The sequence below is a fragment of the Trematomus bernacchii genome, unplaced genomic scaffold (assembly GCF_902827165.1).
Source record: "Trematomus bernacchii unplaced genomic scaffold, fTreBer1.1, whole genome shotgun sequence".
Lineage (NCBI taxonomy): Eukaryota > Metazoa > Chordata > Actinopteri > Perciformes > Nototheniidae > Trematomus > Trematomus bernacchii.
In genome coordinates, this window is record NW_022987342.1 from 900,896 (window position 1) to 923,175 (window position 22,280).

The 22,280-nt window shown below is 40.0% G+C and overlaps 2 protein-coding genes across 4 annotated transcripts; one reads left to right on the forward strand and one right to left on the reverse strand.

Annotated features, from left to right (window-relative positions):
* The first annotated feature begins 897 nt into the window (after positions 1-897).
* Positions 898-6,043, forward strand: LOC117481708 (glutaryl-CoA dehydrogenase, mitochondrial-like). Its single transcript, XM_034129549.1, has 13 exons — positions 898-943; positions 1,024-1,224; positions 1,681-1,790; positions 1,992-2,024; positions 2,142-2,282; positions 2,427-2,489; positions 2,967-3,137; positions 3,229-3,358; positions 3,663-3,879; positions 3,981-4,084; positions 4,729-4,854; positions 4,970-5,130; positions 5,542-6,043. The coding sequence occupies exons 3-13, from the start codon at positions 1,688-1,690 to the stop codon at positions 5,613-5,615; spliced, it is 1,323 nt and encodes a 440-aa protein (XP_033985440.1). The 5' UTR covers positions 898-943; positions 1,024-1,224; positions 1,681-1,687; the 3' UTR covers positions 5,616-6,043.
* Positions 6,044-17,651: 11,608 nt separating this feature from the next.
* LOC117481725 (tartrate-resistant acid phosphatase type 5-like) lies at positions 17,652-20,847 on the reverse strand. Of its 3 annotated transcripts, none has more exons than XM_034129599.1 (6): positions 20,781-20,847; positions 19,966-20,056; positions 19,654-19,853; positions 19,426-19,550; positions 18,155-18,500; positions 17,652-18,074 (listed from the first exon to the last, which is right to left on the reverse strand). In XM_034129599.1, the coding sequence occupies exons 2-6, from the start codon at positions 20,054-20,056 to the stop codon at positions 17,835-17,837; spliced, it is 1,002 nt and encodes a 333-aa protein (XP_033985490.1). In that variant the 5' UTR covers positions 20,781-20,847; the 3' UTR covers positions 17,652-17,834. The 3 variants fall into 3 exon arrangements, with proteins under 3 accessions (XP_033985490.1, XP_033985473.1, XP_033985482.1); XM_034129582.1 differs by lacking the exon at positions 20,781-20,847 and adding an exon at positions 20,195-20,279; XM_034129591.1 differs by lacking the exon at positions 20,781-20,847 and adding an exon at positions 20,179-20,197.
* Positions 20,848-22,280: the final 1,433 nt, after the last annotated feature.

Below are 22,280 nucleotides of genomic sequence, written 5' to 3' on the forward strand. Positions count from 1 at the left end.
GAGAAAGTAAACGATAACGTTTATGGTTAAGTGTTAGCACCCCCCGAAGAGGCACAAGCTCTTACGTTGATATTGGAGATTTCAATAAATTCAATTTGAAAAAAAAACGGGGAAAAAAAAACAAAAACGAATATCTGAATAACGAAATTGAAACCCGAATAGTACTCCAACGAACGAATATTCGGATATTTTGGTACAGTAGGGCTGTACCCGAATAATATAATAAAGTTATAGTAAATAATAACAAATTCCAGTGTTAGAATTCCATAATTCCATATTCATAAATAAAATGATATGCAAATAACATTTTCTTGGCTGTGGACTTGTACTCTACATAATTATGTTGAGCTCATGGTAATCTAATTCAATAAACAATAACTGCAATGAACAGATAGCATTTTCTGACTCGTAAAATGATTGGATATGGTGTAATTTGGCAAATGATTCTGTGTTGAAAAATGTATATCTTTAAAAACTGCGTTGGTGTATTAGGGCGGGCCATACTAATTTTTCTTGTAAATCGATCGAGAGGGGTGTTCAAATAACGTATTTTGGTGTGTAGAACACAAATCTATTTAGATGCTTTTATTTTGAAGTTGTTGCTATGGAAACAACATGACGGAGAAAAAAGTAATATCTTCTACATATAATAACGGACAAAGTAAAGAATGAAGTGTATGTTTAAATGTTAGCACCCCCCGAAGAGGCTCAAGCTCTTACGTTGAGTCTGGAGTTTCAATACATTCGGTATTTGACCGTGTAAAATGTCCTCTTGGGTTACCGTACAGCCAATGCGTGACGTCATTGGTAAGCGTAACGGACCCCGAACACATCTGGTAGGCCGAACACATATGGTACCTACACCTGTCACACAGCACTGCATATCCGCCATTTTGAGTGTGGCAACACGCCTCCTGGACCTTTAAACCGTTCGCTAAGCACGGTACAGGAAGCAGCATGAAACACTCACAACAGATAAACCTCTCCAATGTATTTAATGTCATTATTTTCCCACTGCTATAGGCTGGTTGAGCAACTTCCACGCGTTGGTCGTGCATTGCCTCCAGTGTCTCCTGCCTCACCTGTCATGGAGGACAGCAGCTCCCATGCGTCACATTACGTATCGCTGTGACGTTGCTACCGGCGAGATGTTACTTAAGCAACTTTTATAACTCATCGCTGAAAAGTCATAGGATCTCGAGAAAACTCACCGTGAGAATTAAGGTACAGTTTAGACAAATCTTTCTTACAAAAAAGTCACAGAAGTGTTATTATTATTGCATGTACGAGTTGATGTAGGGAATGTGAACGTTGCTCACAAAGTAACAGCATGCTAGTTTGTTTGTAAACAGACTAAAGTTGGATTTTCTTTTAATTTTTTTAACCGTATTGTAACCAAGGGTCTATTCTATACTCAACCATCTATTTTAAGACTTGCATAAAGTGATATTAATGCAATAATATTAATTAATGCTCAAACAGAAAGTGTGTTTATGAACCAATTAAACTCACTATAGGCTATAGGCTACTGTTCATAGCTAATTAAGGACATTATATTATATTATGTTCTGACAATCTGGGTTTCTCTCACCTGGGAACTCAACCTACTTGAAATGTGCTTTCATTTTGAAATGTAATACCATTTTAATAAATATTTCATCTTGTTTCCACTTTATTCAGAAAACAAATGGCTCTCAGAGGTGCTGTCACCCGTCTGCTCTGCAACAGCCAGAAATGTGCTGCTGTTGCTGCTTCCAGAGCCCAGGGCACAGCTGCAACAGCAATCAAAGGTACAATTATTATCATAGTTATTTTAATATATGTATATTATATTTATATATATAAGTTTAGAGTGATTGTTTTGAGAGACATATCAAACTTCTTCACCTTTGTCCAAAATGAAAAGAAACTCACAGGAAGGCAAAACAGATAAACAGTACTTTTTTAAATGTCTCTAAGGTAAGCACATTTTAATTTTTCTTCCTTTTTAGATGTTGAAGAAATCAAAAAGCCGGCGAAGGCACGTGAGTGAAGTTCTTTTTTAAAAGTCCATCCTGAACTGTCCAGATTTCTTCACACAACCTGTTGTCACATGACACAGTGACATAACCAGTGTGTTTATGTGTATGACCGACCCTCAGCCAAGGTGGCGTTTGACTGGCGGGACGCTCTGAATATTGAGAGTCAGCTTACAGAGGAGGAGATCATGATCCGAGACACCTTCCGTGATTACTGCCAGGAAAAGCTCATGCCCCGCATCGTCATGGCCAACAGACATGAACGTAAGCAAAGCATACAGAGGAATTATGTTTGTTTTTTTACACACTTTTCGAGTTGCAACTGTTAGAATATCTAAGTTGTGCAAAAAGTGTTTGGTTTCTGATTAATATTTGACTGTCAGTTTTTATTTTCCCAACATGCTACAGATTTTCACCGTGAAATTGTCTCAGAGATGGGAGAGTTGGGCGTCTTAGGCCCAACTATTAAAGGTAAAATGAAACAAAGCCTCACCTTCACAATTTCGTACCATGGAATAAAAAATTACTGAAACAAATGTTTAAATAACAATATCTTCCAAACATGTTTAAACTTGTAAAATATGCACCTACATTGTTATAAAACTCAACACCAATAATAGTTTTGTCCTCAGAAATGTTAAGTGTGCAAGTATTCAAAATGTATAATAAAAACACACTTGTATTTGACACTGATTTCATGTATTCAAACACAACATAAATGAATATGTAAGATGTTATTACAACATCAATCAGTACATTTCATTACAACATTGGGTTTTATTATTTTTCGATTAGGTCAGGTGCAATTTTTACTAAATCTTTAGGTCTTTTTAAAATTAAAGGAAATTATTTCACCATTGTGTGCTTCAAGGTCTTTACATTTGTTTTCTATATGTTTGTATAAGAATTACTCATAGCTCATTACTTGGTGTTTTATTCACCCTGCAGGGTACGGCTGTGCAGGAACGAGTTATGTGGCGTACGGCTTGATAGCCAGAGAGGTGGAGAGAGTGGACAGCGGGTATCGATCTGTCATGAGTGTCCAGTCTTCCCTGGTCATGCACCCGATCTATGCTTACGGCACGGACGCCCAGAAGGAGAAGTACCTCCCCCGACTCGGTGAGAAATACATTTTCTGCATTGGTATGCTTGAATAAAAAGCAAAAGGACGTACTTACGATCGTGCCTCGTGTTTTTATTTTCCTCGCAGCTCGTGGAGAAATCCTTGGATGCTTTGGCTTGACAGAGCCCAACCACGGCAGTGATCCCAGCAGCATGGAGACCAAGGCCAAATACAACCCCTCCAGTGGTACCTTCAGCGTCAGCGGAGCCAAGACCTGGTGGGTAGTCACATACAAGGAGCGTTGGCTTTCTTGAGTGTTATCTCAAAGCAGAATGGGAGAAATTGAAGATACAGAGTTGTTTAGAGACCAACAATGTGAAAATAACTTCTACTATATGCTAGTATGTATGAAATCTTAACAAATGCTGTAAATCACACTCGTGGGTTAGCTTGTTATTTAAGGTCCAAAACGTTCAATGAAACTTTGGTCCATTCCAAGCGTCAAGCCCTTTGTGAAATACTTGCATATACAGTCATGCAGTTCATGTTTTTCTAGTTCTTCACTCTTCTCTATCTGCTAGGATTACAAACTCCCCAGAGGCAGACATCGCAGTTGTGTGGGCCAAGTGTGAAGATGACAAGATTCGGGGTTTCATTCTGGAGCGTGGAATGAAGGGTTTTGCCACCCCCAAGATTGAAGGAAAGTTCTCGCTGAGGGCATCTGCAACCGGCATGATCCTGATGGATGAGGTGGAGGTTCCCCAGGAGAACCTGCTGCCAAATGTCTCCGGTCTGGCTGTAAGTGGCTGCTCTCTTAGTCCAAGTTCTCTTACATCATTGAGATCAAGTGCTGTGTCTTAAAATCTAACATTTCTTTGGTTATTGACCTTTGTGATCAGGGTCCCTTTGGCTGTCTGAACAACGCTCGGTACGGCATTGCATGGGGAGCTCTGGGAGCTGCTGAATTCTGCTTCCACGCTGCCCGACAGTACACTCTGGACAGGTACTTGACCTTCTGTTAACAGTTTTTGTGTTCAGTCAAGGTAAAGGGATAGTTTGGATTGTTTATAGTCTGGTTGTATGAGGTCCTTATCCATAGTTGGTGTATTACCAGTCCTGCTTTATAGGGGGCAGCCGGAAAACTTGATTTAGCCACCTTCAAAAATCAATATCAGTTGATTTGTGTACGCCCGTATTTGAAATATCTTCACTATTATGTGTAATCGGTTGCCATAGTTGAATACAAACATTAAGAGTTTTAAAGTTACACAACACAAACAAAGTAAACCAAACGAAAGGGCTGTCTGATGGCAAGGTAAACCAGTGAAAATGTTACAAATAAAGTTGACAACTGATACTATTTCAAGCAAGGTTTTTTACGAGGCTAACATATGTTTTGCTGCTGCCCCTGTCCAGAGCAGTACATTGTACTCCCGACTTTAGATAAGAACCTCATTCTGCAACACTACAAATAATCACAACTATCCCTTTAAAGCCGAACAACCTAACAGACATAACAAAGTTCAACCTCAGGGAAAAAGTTTAAACATTACCATACTGTGTTTGAATCCAGTTCTCCTCCTGTTATGCCAGCCTCATCTTTTTTTGTAATGGATTGGTTTTCATATCTTTCTTTCCTCCAATCAGAATCCAGTTCGGGGTGCCACTGGCCAGGAACCAGCTGATGCAGAAGAAAATGGCTGACATGCTGACAGAGATCACCATTGGGCTGCAGTCATGTCTGACCCTGGGAAGACTTATTGATGACAAGAAGTGAGTCTTCTCTTACTATCATTACATTGTTAGCGTCTTTTCTGGCTATGTCAGCGGTTGATGCTGTCTTCTAGAAAAAAAAAGTTTGTTTTAATATGTGTTCTTATCCTAATAGAGCAGCACCAGATATGATCTCCATGCTGAAGAGGAATAGCTGTGGCAAGGCTTTGGATATTGCCAGACAAGCCAGAGACATGCTTGGAGGAAACGGCATCTCAGATGAGTACCACATAATCCGTCACGTCATGAACCTGGAAGCCGTCAACACATACGAGGGTAAGCACACACCCAGATACATCTAGTATGCATTTTTTAAATACCGACATAACTCATTATTGTAGTGAAAAAGATGTGAAACTTAGCTGCAATTATTTACCTCAACCACCAGAGGTCAGCAGTGCAGAGATTATGAGAGGTTGATTAAGAAATGCACTTTTTAGAACACTGTCCAATAATAAATCAAGTTTATACATAGCAAACTTTAAACAAAAAATAGAAATTAAACGATCCTGTTGTAATTTGGCAGAACTATTAGTCAAAACAATGTGTATTCTCTTATCTAAAGAGGACTGAGGAAAGTTTGGGAAATGCCAAATCATAGTAACTACTACTCACAAGAGAAGTATTTCCTCATCTATGTGAAAACCACTTGTTGATAAAGGTTTCTCATTGTTCTTTCTTTTATAGGAACTCATGACATTCATGCCTTGATCCTGGGCAGAGCCATCACTGGACTGCAGTCTTTTACTGTTGAAAAGTAAAATGTTGAAATGGAATGACCTGGATTTATACTGTGCTTCCTGTTTCTCATTTGGCAAACCCATATGAGTAAAACATGAAGTGCACTTAATCAGGCTTACATTTTAGCTAAATCCTAAATACCTCATTACATTTATTGTTTAAAAATAGTGATAGGATCTGTCCATCACTGCCTGTTTGGTTCATCTTTGGTGAATATGTTAGGTCAAACTAACTAAGCATTTGGTCCAAACTGTGAGGACAAGTGTACAGTTAATATGTCTGAAATATATTTTAGGCAGTGATTAATCCTGGTGCATGTTAAGTTGCAGCAATATGAGTTTTTGTGACAATTAAATATGTAAATAAATGGCTTTAAATTAATGGTAAGATGTGACTGTAGCTGTGATTCAGAATGTAAACATATCTTAATACAGACCTCTGCTCAATTGATAATTGTGTTCTGCTGTCATTTTACATTATCATGTTAGTAATTGTATGACTAAAGATCACACCATCTTAGCTGACTTATTTAAGATATGGTGCAAACTATCAACATCTAAGAACAAAAATAATGTGGTTTATTCCGCTTGTAAGCTATAGTTTTTTAATTGACTCAAAATTCTGAAATTGAACATACATAAACATGGGTTCAGCTTTTGTTTTAGTCTTCTTTGAATGCAATCATTAGCACACATAAAAAGCAATACAATGTTTACCTGGGAATGTTTGATTAAGAAGCCATGTATGAACTGCACACCAGAAATAGGTAGACATTCACATTAGATGTTTGTGGTACTGAAAATGTAACTAATTGCAATTAATAATAATGTTCTATAAGAAAAGACACAATGTACCGTGTATTCATGGAAAAATAAGAAGAAAAAGGAGTAATCTTTTTTTCGCCAGCATTTGCAAGGCAACTTTTCAGAATACTCAACATAGTAAACCAAAGAGCACATGAACAAACTCAGAACAATTTAACAAATCATGCAGACATCGGAACAATTACTAGTTTTTAGGGTTCTGATGTCTGGCTAATAGCCAAGGCCCCTCTGAGACCTGCCAGTGCATGACTGGCCTCCAGGAGCTCACTGTTGAGCTTAGTGCAGCTCTCCAGCACCTCCGACAACTCCAGCAACTTCACCTGCATCTCATTGCTGTTCTCTTCATACACCGTGAACAAGTGCTCCTTCATCTGCTGACACATCTCTGTCACCTAGGGGATTAAATGTAAGGGAAACAAATAAATAAAAAAAGAATCTTAACTAAAATAGAACAGCTGTGGGCAGAGTAAAGGCATCATTTGCCCTTTACATTCAAGCATAACGTGTATTCAGGGCCAAAGTGAAGTTCACAAAAGAGTATTTTTCAAGTATGTAAAAAGATGTACACTAAATGATGATAAAAAATACCTTTGCGACTAACTTGTCCTGGAAGCTGTCCATCACTTTCTGGTCACTAGTGCGGCTGTTGTTAATCTTTTCCACCAGTTCCTGGACTCTCCTGCTGATGTCGGTTACTTTCGAGCTAAGACAGATATTGACAATAGAGAATTCATCATCCTAGAGCAAGTGGACCAAACTGCTACACGAAATATCACTTGAAGTTGATGCAATGGACTGTACTAAACCTGGTATTCTGCTCTTGAATATCAGTCATGCTCAGGCTTGAGGACTTTCCTCTTGGTGACTCGTTGTCTGTGTCTTCTGTCTGTATCATCCAGGACAATGAAACAATTACAATTATTGTATGTATTATTACAAGATGGCTTGCTTACAGTAAACATTTACTGTACAATAATGGTTTCATAGATCACCTAACAGTCAACATCAAATCGTTTTTAAATATATTGACGAACATTTTTAACTTGTGGAAAACTTAAGCAGTTGGGACAATTTAAAAAAAAAACGTTTTTAACACCGTATTTTGTGAGTCCTGGGTCTTTAGATAAATGTGATAATCGGTTACCATTTGGGAATCTTCATGTCCGCTTTTGGGAGTGGACTGTGAGGTGGATGGTAGGTCGTCAAAGTAAAAATCCATGTTGATTTGTTTGACTCTGCAAATCTAAAATAAACAAAACAAAACACACCTGCTAAACATACACAAATAGTGTTGGTAACAAATATTACCCAGTGTTCTGTGCAATGTAACGTTAGTAAAAGAGGATGGCTCAAGTCTAATGAACTACAGCTAACGTTAGCTAACTGACTCCTTTAGCTTAAGCATCCCCCTCTAGGCTGTTAAGTTAAGTGTAACATTACCTTTACGAATACAAACCAAATTATGAATATAGTTATATTAATATGATCTTACAAACTTTGCTTATAATATACTTTTCAGAAGACCGGTGCTGTTTGTGTGACGTTTAAGCTTAACTAACTATCTGCACTTTTAGCTGCCGCAGCTAAATGCTAATGTGCTGTCCCGCTAAGGTAACGTTTGTCCCCTGGATTCGTTTTTATGTTTATGTTGTCAAATACACATTGAAACTAAAAATAATAAGATAAAAATATATATAATACATTTATAAAGCTACAGTTTAAAAGGAGGAGATGGTCTCACCTTGTTAGCAGAGGTAGAAAGTAGCAACAGCACACTGTAAAAATAACTTACTATAAAGATGTAAACACCTTTAATAAAAAAAAACTAAAAACGCATGAAACCCCGTTATGCTCTTTAGAGAGTTGTTTAGAGAGAGTTGTATTGTAAATAATATTAGGAGGTTAGGATTAGGTATGGGTATTAGGTGAACAGTGCCAAAGAAAATGAAAAAAAGTAGGCTAGGCCATACCTAAACATTGTCAGGTCAGATACTTTCCACCATAGACTGTAGGCCTATAGCTTTCCACCCAGTTCCACCAATGTTTTCACCAATTTAAGTAAACACTCTTCAGTTAAAATATGGACAGAAAACCGTATTTATCATCAATCAGAGAGACCGTTGAGAGATTATCAGAAGTTATATAAAAAAGAGAATTCCGGAAATGGGGCATGATTTAATTTAAACCTTTCCAGTCAGGAAGTCAGAAGGATGTATTTATAACCTTAAAGAATTTAAAATGTCTTAGGATTTATTATTTACTTTTTCTTTGTTAGTGTGTGTGGGCACTCAATCAGATTGTCGTGGATTTGGTAATCTGTGTGAGGGATGGGGATGGGATGAGAGACTGATTGATCGACTGTGATTAGAAGTGTAATCCCTGCTTCATCTCTCTCTCCCTCTGTCTCACCGCCCACAGTGTGGATTATTTCAGTTGAGAGGAGGACACGGCACACAGCACAGAGGCACAAACCCTGCCAACAATAGTCCTGATGTCTGGTGTGGAGGGACAAACTGATGGAAACAACATGATATTACTCATTAAAATCCTCTGGATGTTGGTGAAATGACAAGCAAAAATCCATATGTGACTAATATGGAATCTGCAAAAACGTTGACAGGTGGGTAAATGTATTCACTGGTCTATTTCTATTCTTTGTTATTATATTTTGCCTTATATTTTAATCAAATATATTTATTTTATTTTTAAGTAGTAGTGTTTGACTCTGGCTCTGCATTTTAGGGAGTGACACCTGGGCAAGTGGATGAGTCAAATTGGGAACCTTTCCGCTTTGCACGTGATGAATAAACCACTTTTGTAGGAGAACTGGTATCTTATACTGTGGGAATATGGCCAATTTAAACCACACAGAAGAAGGACTTTCATTTCAGTATTTGGTTCAAAATATGAAGCCTCTGTACACTGAGTACAAGCCTCCTTCCAGGGACGTCATCCAGCTACCGAAGTCTGTCCTCTACCTCCTGGTCGCCGCACTGGTCATAGTTGCTGTGGCTTACGCCATCGTTGGTCACCTCATCAAGGACCTCATGCTGGATATAACAGGTACTCATTTCTATAAGTGGAGCTGACTCGTTTTAAACTAACATTAGTTGGATAAAATAACTCTTGTTGATCTAATTAACAGTAAGTCATCTTGTGCTGTTTGTCCTGATACATTTATACGGCTTACAATCTAGTATCAAACTGTATAAATAAATTCATGCTTAATGAAGCCAGTGATGGCAAAACTAAACCGTTTTTTGAACTTTGAGTTGCTCCAACATGTATTACAGCTTGAGTCTCAACTCACCTGTTTTTCTAGTATAAAGACAGGATCAGAAAATGTCTGAGACATCTGTTCTCCTCACTTGGCTCAATTAGCTAGTATCAGGGATTACCTGAACATTCAATCCAAAACTCTCAGTTCAATTGTTGGTTGCACATCTTTTTTCAAAGCTTGGGGTTATAAGTGTATATCTTTAAAGAAGAAATTCCACACATCATCCAGTAAAGGTTCCTGTCGTAGCATACAGCTATACGGTCTTTAAAACAAATATTTCTGTGATAATTTATAGGCTCAAATTAGACCAAATTAACTTTTGTCTTTTGAGTACTTGCTCTGTGCTATCTTAACAATACAGTGAGGAAAGTTTTGTAAGGATGTTGGAGGAGGTTATTATGTAATATTATTCTGAATCCTTTCTTTCTGTCCACAGATTGTTTGCTGGGCCCAGTCGAAGATGACATCAAAAAAGACGGAGAAGGGGAGGGGTATAACAGCCCTCTGCACCTACCACCTTCCCTTAACCACTCCCACCCGAATGCCTTCCACGTGTGGGACACGGATGACGTCATCATCCCCATGTCTGCCCCAAATGAGAGCCCGTTGTCCCCATCTCTAATGGCCGTGATCCCTTACATGCCTTCTTTTTTCCCCAACTCCTTCAGCAACGTCAACAGCCCGCCGTACAATCACCAAATCCCAAAGGAGAGTGATGCGTGAGGCAGCACGAAGGATCCAGAGACGGTTTTCAGACAATCTTTAGCTCCATGTTTCACCTCTGAAACACAAAGGAAATAAGTAACTGGGAAGTTCACATGAAAATCAATGATTGTCACAAATCCAATAACATCATATGGCCGGCAGAGACTTGCAAACTATGCATTGAGACTTTTCCTGAATGGATTTATTTCTGTCGGACTAACTGATGTGTCTATTTAAGACAAAAGACAAACAGAACAGTTTTTCAGGATCAGAGCCAGGGACAGTCAGTGGGATGGCTTTCACTTTTCTCGTGGATTTGTGCCAAGTCAGCATCGTGACTATTAACCTTCTCCTAACAGACTCACGTCTTACACCTGTTTTTATGTTTGTAGAGTTTCTACTATCATTGACAAACTTCAGATGGAGTTAAGTTGAGCTTGTGACTGTATTCGAGATAAAACAATCCTCATTTATAATGAATTGATATTTGGCCATGAACAGAGCCAAAATCACGTCTTAAAGTTGCGTTATATATTTTTGGAATATCCTGTCTTATACTGTATCTGAAGAGACATGATGAAGAGAGCACATTGCAGGAGAGCCAAGTGAGCTACTGTGTCAAATAAAGCTGAGTACTAAGATAAGATCACTTGTGCGTCAATCTTATTTCTGACACTTGATATATTTCTGGCCCAGGAGGATCGGATACTCCCTATAGGGTGTAGTTAATTCAGTTAGTGGAGGTGAGTGTGGTAATATGACTGTGTGAGGCCATAGGCACAGTAAGCAGAAGATTCATTCAATATAAAAAGGAAGATTTTGAAATACAGTGATCATGTCTACTAATAATCTTTTATCATCTGGGTATTTGTAGTGAATGGGGTTGAAAAGTGTGACATGTATTAAATGATGGCCTTGATATGAAGTTATATGATTCAAAGAAGTCATATCTATTAAAATGCTACAGAAGTACACATAAAATGGACATAAAGGCAATAACATTATATGATAAGACATGTTGGAAATAAAATGATCGGCTCACATGAAACATTTTTAAAGACACAATTTGGGTATTGATGTAAAATACATTTTTGATTTTGCAGATCTCAGATCTTTAAGTACAGTCAGTTTAGGTAGTAACAGCAGAAGTTATGAAGCTATATCTTTTAGCTTGTTGGCATCAAAAAACAGACAGATTTTGGGGTTTATTTTAAGCATTTAATAGCACATGAAGCTGCAACATCACACACACGGTAAACATCAGCATTTTCAATAATTCCCTGTGTTTGTGCCCAGAACTAAAAAAGGGATTATTCCACCTTCACCGTCTCTCTCTGGACAAACATCAAAGTTAGAAAAAAAACCAGTTTTAGAGTGCCCTTATTCAGTGAGGGATTGAGATTAGGCAGAGAAGATTAGATAAGCAGTTTAGCCTTTAATACAGCATCCTTTTATTACTTTTGAATTAGATAATCGGACAGCCGCAGCCTAATCTCAGTGGAACAACTTCTGAAGCTTACATTGTTTATTCTGCTTGTATGACAAGGGGTGCAAGCATGCAGTGTAAAACTAGTGAAAGAGATACAATATTTGTTGGGATTTCTGCTTCTACTTATAGTTTTTATTAAAGTTCTCAACACCTACAGCTTTAATTTAGGATATCAACAACTTTCTGAATGTGGATTTTTCAGTTCTGATTTGGGGGAAGTTTTTCTAATCCTATTTCGTCAGAGAAGAGATCTCAGTGCTCTAAAGTCGTCACTGACCCTGCAGAGTAGCTTTTCAAGGGCTGCCGGGGGGTTAGGGTTTAAGGTGGAGCCAATAAAGAAAAAAGGTCAATCTGAGGAAGTGAGATGCCGGAAGGTTTCAGACCCTAACATCACAGTTCACACTGTTTTAATTTAATTTCTATAGTGTCGTTTCTGGCCCTGGGTATTTCTGTTGCAGGGTTCAACACTGTGCTAGATGACCCCAGTTTTAATGTTCCACTGTCTATATCCGACCTACACTATAGAATAAATAATGAGCTTTCTGATCAACGAACATCTGATAACATAACATTAACACGTAGACACATTTTTGGATTAGCTGTTATCTGGAACATGTGAGCGCAGGATTAATGCGCTGCAGTCCTGGACATTGGGTGACAGTTGGGGAAACATACATATGTAGCTATTTAACAAAACACCTGTGACCAACAAGGACTCAAAATGTGTACAGTTGTGCAGTAAAAGTGCATCATCAGAATTCAAGAAATGTAACATTGATTAACATAATATAAAGGGTAAACGAAAAACATGGAATTCAATTAATAACATTACATTATGAGCATGGCTTCCATTCGGTTACATGCTAATTAGCAGTTGTATTAGCAGTCATCTCTATCCTGTATTCTTCTTTTGTGCATATGTATGCAAAATTGAGCATGTTCCTCTTTGTCATTGCAGTTTGATAGGTTTCACAAGTGCTAAAATGTGGTCATAGATAGTTATTTGACCTTATACGAGCTTTTTAATTCTTCATTTCTTATGGCCAGCACTGGGTGCGTCCATTGTTTGCAAGAAGAAGTCAGATTGCATAGAGTATAAGATAATTGCTTTTTACTTGATTTATTATCTTAGACATGTTTCAATGAGTTCATGGTCTCAATTGCTAGTTTCCATTTGTCTGCGATATGGCATTGCTTCATAAAATTAGCAATTAATATCAAAGTTAACATGTTTTAAGGATACAACATGCTAATCAGGCTAGCTAGCACGCACTAGCATCAGCTGACAATTCCATGTAGGTTTATAACAGGGAGGAGCAACCCTTTTCACATTGTGACTGTCATTTGAGCTGTGTTTATTACAAAAATAATTAGTTTTAGGTGCTTTAGTCATACATTTAAACTGTTTCTTGTTGCAAACCCCACAGGGCATCTACTGAGGTCGCCTGTAGGTGAAAGATCAACGTTTGTATATACTTACTGTAAATCAGTCTGTCTCACGTGCAATTAAGCTTTCTTTTGCTCTGCTGTCAGTAAGTCATGGTTTAGCTATCATTTATTGTCCTTTAGCCTACGGTGACGGCTTAACCTCAGAGGATTTATTTCTGGCATTGACTCAGTTCTCAGTTCCAGCTCTCAGTCTGATATGGCATGACACCAGCAGACTGTAACTCATCCTGATTGGATCAGGACAACACACTTGAGTCAGCAATGCTATAGTCAGACTGTGGTCAAGACAATGAGAACAATGATTACTGCATTTAACTACATTATGCAATAAGACATCTTGGCACATCCTCGTCTGTCTGGAGATGTTTAAAGCCATTAACCAGCATACCATGGTCATTTACATTAACTGTATGCATTTCTTTTGAACTATTAAGGGCAGTAAATCTAAACAACTCAACATTGGAGAAGGGAGAACAAACAGAAACCCTGCTGTTCTGCTATGCCCCCAGGTTAATGTTTTTTCATTGGTTGGCTGAGTTTATCCTGGTTGCCGTCACTCCCTGCCAATCTGCTGTCATTCAGCCTAATCCTCTGTTGGCAGGCCAGGTGGTTCTCTGTTACGGACAGAAGAACACGGACTGTGGAAGTCTTGGCCTCTTAGTACCTTCAGCAGCAGGCAATCAGGTCATGTCAGTATTTAAAACACTGGCTTTTGATGGCCCATATTAAAAAAGGCTGAGTGATGTCCCAAATACAACATTGTATTTGGGACATTTGCACATTTAATTTTGCAAATGAAAGCAATCAAAATGTTGCCTGCACATTAAGGTGCACTGTGAGATTCTTGTATGCCTTCTGATCCCTGCGTTAGAGGGAAATATTCAGTCAAAGCCTCTAAACAGGTGAATGGCTTGGAAAAAGTTGTTTTGTTCTCAGCACGGTATCCACTTATCTAAAAGCAAAAATGTTATGCCAACCAGTCTAGTACCTAAAATGTGGGAATGTTTTAGTGATGCAATTCTGTCTATTCTCAACAAATTAACAATTACCAGACCGAGGTATTTGACAGATTTATGACCGTGATAGAGCCGCAACCTTAGAAGCAGTCAGGGAACGTTACAGATGTGTAAAGTAGGGGCAGGGAGTGGGCATGTAGCCAATGCTCCACCCCCACTTGGCATCACAGCTGGTGTAATCTCATGGCAAGATTGTCTCTAGTTTGAGTCTGCCCAACCCTACTAAAACATCTTATCCTTCCAGATTGTATGTTAGCAGGCAAGTTTAAGGGAATAAAGTACTTATTTTAATGGCTTAGATGTACATAACTGCAAGTTTATGGTGGCTCATAAAGAGAACAAAAGCACCTACTGAGTTACTCGGTCATATTTAGCTACTGTTTATGAATAGAGAGCAAACAGTTACATTCCTACCCAGTCTCCTCCTGTTAGCAGGAAGTAATCGGAGCACAGGAAGATTAAGTATTTGGATGTACAAGTTTAGATAAGTGCAAACTTGGAGCAGTTACCAGAGGTATAAAATTGAGGTATAATTTCTTCCATTACATTGCATTTAGCTGACGCTTTTATCCAAAGCGACTTACAATAAGTGCATTCGACCAAGATACAAACTTGAAGAAAACAGAATCATATAAGTACATCAGGTTTCATAGAGCTAAAACATTTCAAGTGCTACTCAACTGGCTTTAGATAAGCCAGTCCTTTACTAGTATACAAGTGCTTTGTTAGCAATTCTTTGTTAGTAATTCTATCGCTTGAAGTGGAGCCGAAAGAGGATTAGTTTTCAGTCTGCGCCGGAAGATGTGTAAGCTATCTGCTGTCCTGATTTCAATGGGGAGCTCATTCCACCATTTTGGAGCCAGGATAGCAAACCGACGTGTTTTTGCTGATGGGAACTTGGGTCCCCCTCGCAGTGCTGGTGCAGCGAGCCGTTTGGCCGATGCAGAGCGGAGTGCACGTGCTGGGGTGTACAGTTTAACCATGTCCTGGATGTAGGAAGGGCCAGATCCATTCGCAGCATGGCACACAAGTACCATTGTCTTGAAGTGGATTCTAGCACTTACTGGAAGCCAGTGAAGTGAGCGGAGGAGCGGCGTGGTGTGGGAACATTTTGGAAGGTTGAAGACCAGACGAGCCGCTGCATTCTGGATGAGCTGCAGCGGTCGGATGGCACATGCAGGTAGACAAGGTTGAGCTTGAGGTGGTGAGCAGACATCCACAGAGATGTCAGCTAGACAAGCAGAGATGCGTGCGACAACCTGGGTCTCTGAGCGGGGAAAGGACAGAATTAATTGGGTGTCGTCAGCGTAGCAGTGGTATGAAAAACCATGCGGGCTAATGACTGATCCGAGCGAGTTTGTGTACAAGGAGAAGAGGAGGGGACCAAGAACAGAGCCCTGAGGGACCCCTATAGTTAATTGACAAGGGTCGGACTCGGACCCTCTCCAAGTTACCCTGTAGGTGCGGTCTTTGAGGTATGAGGTGAGGAGGGAAAGTGCAGAGCCTGAGACTCCAAGTTCTTGGAGAATGCGAAGGAGGATCTGATGGTTCACCGTGTCGAATGCAGCATCCAAAAGGATGATGACAGAGGAGAGGGAGGCTGCTTTAGCCGTGTGCAGTTCCTCAGAGACTGCAAGGAGAGCCGTTTCTGTGGAGTGACCTGCCTTGAAACCAGACTGGTGCGGATCAAGAAGGTTGTTCTGATGGAGATAACAGGAGAGTTGTTTAAAGACAGCGCGTTCAAGTGTTTTAGACAGGAACGGGAGGAGAGAGACAGGCCTGTAGTTTATAACATCAGACGGGTTGAGAGTGGGTTTCTTTAGGAGAGGGTTTACTCTTGCCTCCTTGAGACTGTTTGGAAAGTGACCAGAAGTTAGAGAAGTGTTGATGAAATGGGTGAGAAACGGTAGAATATCAGGAGCGATAGTCTGAAGGAGGTTTGAGGGGATAGGGTCCAGAGGACAAGTGGTAGGACGGGCAGAGGTAATGAGGGTAAGAACCTCACTTGGAGAGAGAGGGGAAAAGGAGGTTAGTGTGTGAAAGGTGGGTCAGGTGACCCAGTGGTGAGTAAAGGTGAGTCAGAAAAAGAAGAGCGAATATCAACCTTTTTTTCAAAGTAGTTGACAAAGTCGCTTGACAGAAGGGAGGAGGGGGAAGGGGCTTTGGGGGGTTCTAAGAGGGTGGAAAAGATGGAAAATAGTTTTTTGGAATAGAAAGATTGGATCTTATCTTGAAAGAAAGTGCTTTTTGCCTGAGAGATCGAAGCAGAGAAAGAGGAGAGCCTGATAGGTTAGGAGGTTGTCAGGGTGTTTGGATTTCCACCGTTTCCGCTCTGCTGCCCGAAGGATGGTTCTATTAGCACGCAGTGCGTCATTTAGCCAGGGAGCAGGAGGGGACTGACGAGCCTGCCGAGATGCGAGAGGACAGAGAGAGTCCAGAGAGGATGAAAGAGTAGAGAGGAGAGTTTCTGCAGCAGAGTTTGGAGGCAGGAGTTGGAACGAGTCAGAGGAAGGGAGGGCTGAGAGGACCGATGAGGCAAAGTAGAAGGGGAGAGGGAACGAAGGTTACGGCGGACAGGTGCAGAATTAGAAGAGATTAGTTTGTTATGTTTGGAAAGAGGTAGAGAGAAAGATATGAAAACGTTATCCGAGGTGTGAAGCGGGTTTACAGAGAGGTTAGAAGTAGTGCAGTTCCTTGAGAATATGAGATCAAGGACATTGCCAGCTTTATGAGTTGGTGGGGATGGAGATAGTGAGAAAGCAAAGGTGGTTAAAAGAGATGTTCGTTCAGCTATCTTCCCTGTCTGGAGGTTGAAGTCTCCGAGAAGTACAGCAGGAGGGCCAGTTTCAGGGATGTGTGAGAGGAGATTATCCAATTCCTCCAAGAAGTCCCCCAAGGCGCCTGGTGGACGGTAGAGAACAACAATGGTTAATTGTATAGGATGGGTTACTGTGACGGCATGGAATTCAAAGGTGGAAGGAGTGAAGTTAGGTAGTTGGTAGAGGGAAAAGCTCAATTTGGGAGAGAGCAGGAGACCAGTGCCACCTTCCGACACATGTACCAGACCTGACAAGAAAGGGATTGAGCAGTCTTACTGTAAAATACATTAATTCATAAAAAAAGCCTCAGAACTCTTTCAAGTCAAAACTAAAACTGCTTACTCATTCAGACCAACAGATCTGGTCATGGTTGCATTTGCAGACGACACTAAGCACTTCTATGAACCACAGTCTTCTGAACTCTTTGTCTTCATAAGAAAATATTTCCATCTTGCAAATCCACATGCTGACAAATTCTTTACAAAAAAAACATTTATTATTTTCTTTTAACAATAGATTTACATGTAAAACAAGTTGATTCTCTTTTAAAATACACATTATGAATTGCATCGAAATATTAATGCCAACGATTAAAACACAGGGTTATGATCCATTTCTGTGATCTGAAGTTACACTACTCATACTGTATGAGCTAGTCTACTCAAAGTTCCTTTGGCTGAGGACCGTGCGGTAGAGAGACGTGCCTATAGCCTGGAAGAAGGTCAGGATCATCTTGTTCTTGGTGACTTCTGCATGGACGAAGCCTCCCAGAGTTGAAGCTTGGCCTGTGAAGAACTTCACTGAACCTTTGGGTACATGGTTCCAGTGGCGGATATCAGGATCCAGGAAGTTTCCAGCCCCACTCACCACATAGCCCACACCAGACTCTTCAATATACTGTACGGGGTACAAAAACAAGAAGGTTAATGTGAAGAAAGTCATGCAGATTAATACCAACAGAGCTTACATGAACCTACCTGCAGATTGTGGTCATGCCCGCAGAAGTAAGCAGTGGCGTTGTATTTTTTGAGGAGAGGATGGAGCCTCTGCAGCAGACACTCTGTGGGCCCGTGTTCAGACACGGACCACACGGGGTAGTGGCCAGCCAGCAACAGGAAGTCTGCCGTGGAGCGAGCCAGTCGCTCCTGTAACCACGTCAGCTGGCGGTTGGCATCCACCCCACGCAGAGGGCCGCGAGGCTTCTCGTCCAGGAAGTCGTCAGAGTTGCCGCACAGCATTATGGTGTCGAGCATGATGATGGTTAGGGTCTTCCCAGTGTTGGGAATCCGGAAGTTCAGCTCGTAATAGTAAGAGGGGAACCTCCTGAGGAGGTTACGGATAGCAGGGTTGTGACAATAACAATAGGTTGATGAAATGATCATTTGTATGTCAATTACTAACGCTCTATTTTTATACGTTTTGAAACTTGTCATCTTGTTCGTAAGTCTTTGACCAAAACTGATGTAATTGGATAACCCACAAGAGGGGTATTTTTTTTAATATGCTATGCTTACTGCCTCAACAACATTTGTTTTCTACCTTGTCTATCTATCTATCTGTTTGTTTTAAGAAATCTCATGTATAAATGTATTTGCTGCTTAATGAAATCCTCTTGGCCTTATCAAACATAAGGTTTAGTACTACACGCTACCAATTACAGCTGTGGAGACATTGGTATAGTTGTCTCTTTGTAGGACACTGAATTAAATTATGAATTTTTTTTTATGCTGTGTATGTAATTTATTATATGTAATGTCTTGTATCTGGACCCTGAGTCTGTAATAAAGTTATGATTTCATTCATTATATATATATATTTTAATATTAAGAAAAGAGAACATGACTTCACAGTGAGCGAAGAATCCAAAAATAGAAAAAAGCTTTGATGAATTTATGTAAATTGGGACTTTCAATAAGAAACTCAATTTGTGCAGTACAAGTCATATCTTGCGCTTACTTCGCAATCACATTAATTTGAGAATAAGTTACCCTTAAAAAAACACCAAATAAAAAAAAAAACAGTAGTACTCGCAGCCGCAAGGCCTCCATTACTTGAATTCCTCAAGACTTTTCTTTCAGGTAAAGTTCCCCATGAAAGCATGTAAGGAAAAACATATTATAAAAAAAAACATGGTCAAGTAATTGATATTAAAAAGGGTCATTTTGGAAGTTAAGTATTCCTTTGAGTTTTTCTTTTATTAGACTAAAGGCAAGTTATTTATTATATAAATGTTTAGGTTCATCCTTACCATCGGTCCGATTTCTTACTGTACTCAATCTGAGCTTTGACGTTCCCTTTATGGTCATGATTGCCAGCAAGCACATACCAGGGGACTTTGAGAGACTTGGCCGTGTACACAGTCTCAAACGTGTCCTGATAGAAGATTAAGATGAGAAACAAGCTCTTTGTTTTTAACCCACCTTACACAATATTGCTTCACATTTCATGCCCCATATTTCCAGTTTACTCAACTGACCTGAAACCGAGGAGAGTCCACGCTGTCCACACCTCTGTAGTAGAAGTTATCGCCAAGGGACAGAACAAAGTCAGCTCCCATCTGCTCTGCTACTTTACTCATCTCCCGAGCAGTAGTCTTCTGCACAGCGGTGATGTAGGGCGGATAGGGCACACCACCCCAGTCTCCCACAGCCAGGAACTTAATTGAGGTTCGGTTTTCTGTGAGGGAATGAAAAATAAACTCTTAAAAAGCCGACAGTGTGAGGAGCAACACATCCCTCTGATATAACTAACAAGAAATCATGAAGAAGCTGTGTAAAGTTATACTCACTACCAGTTGCCTCCAAGTTCTCGAAGGCAGTAGGATAGCAGTAGGCCACATGAATGGCAGCAATTAAGATGTAAACCAGTGAAAGTGCCATCTTTGAAAAAAAACAATCAGATCAACAGTAAGCAGCCAAACCAAATGCAGCTCAAATAAGAGATTTAGACCAAAGCAGCAAACATGAAATCAACACATGCAGAAGAGGAACAGAGCACAAACCGCAGCAACATCATACCATCTGGCCTACGCTTCCTCTCTCCTTCCTACATCTCTCAACAAAAGTAGCTTGCTTTTGTGCCTTAAGGTGACTTGTGATTGGCTGCAGCCTGACATGTCCAAGCTGTAGCTAATGGAAGCTAATCACAGCAGCCATGTGTGATGCAATGAGGGTCAAAGGTCACAACTTCATGTTTGTTAAAGCATGTAATTGCACCTCTGCTTCTCTTAATTAAGAAACACACAGATTGCGATACCACAAAATCTGGATTCAATCCGATACCAAGTATTTCAGGGCCAGTATCGCCGATACCGATACCGATACTTTATAACAATACAAAGTGGCCACAGTAGCAAACTGCCTTCTTGCACACATCACAGTTCGCTAAGTTGTCATTGACAGTAGTGAAATAGCTCCATACAACGATCCTCTTTCTCTCAGCCATCATGCACGTGTGTGTCCCCTAGTCAGCAGTGATACTAGAAAAGCTAAATAAAGTATCTAATGCCTCATTCCTCTCATAGAAAAAAACAAACTGGCTGACAAGAAAAACAACTTGCAGTCTGGAGAGATAATGTCAGAGACGAAGATAAAAAACACTCACAGCTGATAAGTGGTGAGCTCAGGACGAGCTGAGGGACACTCGCAGAGCTCTTCCTGCCCGTCCTTTTATCAGCATTCCTGGAGAGGAGGCGTCCCGCCCCGGGACACGGAGCAGGGCCTGATCATTGCTCACCCTGACTCATCTGAGATACATGTGATCCACAACGGTTATTATAGCCGATGTCCAGACTCCACCTCAGTGTTAATCACAGTTTTTTCCTTCAATTTCTTCAGTCTGCTTCCACTTTTTAAGATCATTTATAAATAAGATAAATAAATATCTCACTGAGTTTATTTCCCTAGCTTAATGCGTAAACTTAAAGCACAACGAATGCTGACAGCAAGGTGAAACTGTAGTCTTAAGTAATGCAGCTTTGTATCATTTAACTTCTGAAACAAACTATTTTCACAAATAGTACAATAAACAACTATATACTGCGTTCTTCTCACTTTGAAACCATGATATTACGTTAAACAGCTAAAAGGCCATCAGGAGTTCATTATAAACTGTGTTTACTTTTTGCCTGACAAAATCAAACTGTCAATAGAAGGCATAACAGAAGAAATATTTCTACATTGACAGTTGATGAGCAACTAGCGTTGATCATTTCAGATTCTATTCACATACGTGGGCCTGAAAAAATAAGCACTCTACTAACTTTAATTTAAAAAAAGAAACCTTGCCAGGTGGTAAATTCTCACCAATGTAATACAGTCGTGTCATTTCTTATTTGGCTCTGTAGGAGGCTTTCAGAAGTAAATGTCAACTCTGATGTCCGAGTTTGAAAGATTTGCTTGTTTATAAGGCAGGAAAGTGTAATACAAGAAGCCATGCGAGTAGCATTATGGGAAATGTATTAGTGTTTTCTCAAACTCAAACTGAGACTAACAGTTCAGATATGTAAGCCTCCTATACTTTGATATTTCATTTTAAACCTATTTCAATGTCATTGTAAGAGCAAAATTAAATTTGTGGTGTGCCCCTTAATAAAGTGATTACAAATCTGAATTCAGGATTGCAAGGTTAGGGCTATATTGTAACGTTGTACTTGTCTATTAAATAATTAAACAGATTGGAAGTAAAACATTTTTCAAAATAAGAGTCATTTATTTAAGAAAGAAGAAACTGAAATACATGTTCAGGTCAAAAGTACAAGCAGAAATAAAAACCATATGTACTGATACAGAACAAGGTTACTAGATGGAAAAAACATAACCGTACAGAGAAGACATAATGACATTAGGGAGGTTGGAGCGGAACCCTCTGATCAGAAGAGGAGCCTGCATCCGTCACCTACAACCGGTCTAATGGCGCATTTCCACTACACGGTCGGCCTCGGCCACACTCGGTACGGCTCGGTACGGCTTGGCCGCGTTGGGCCTTAACAGGGCCGACTCACTTCATGCTGCGCTTCCATTACAGTTTAGGAACTGGGTAGTAACGCAGTGTAGGCGGAGCCGTGACGTCATCTTCAATGAGAAATCCAGAAACACAACGCAG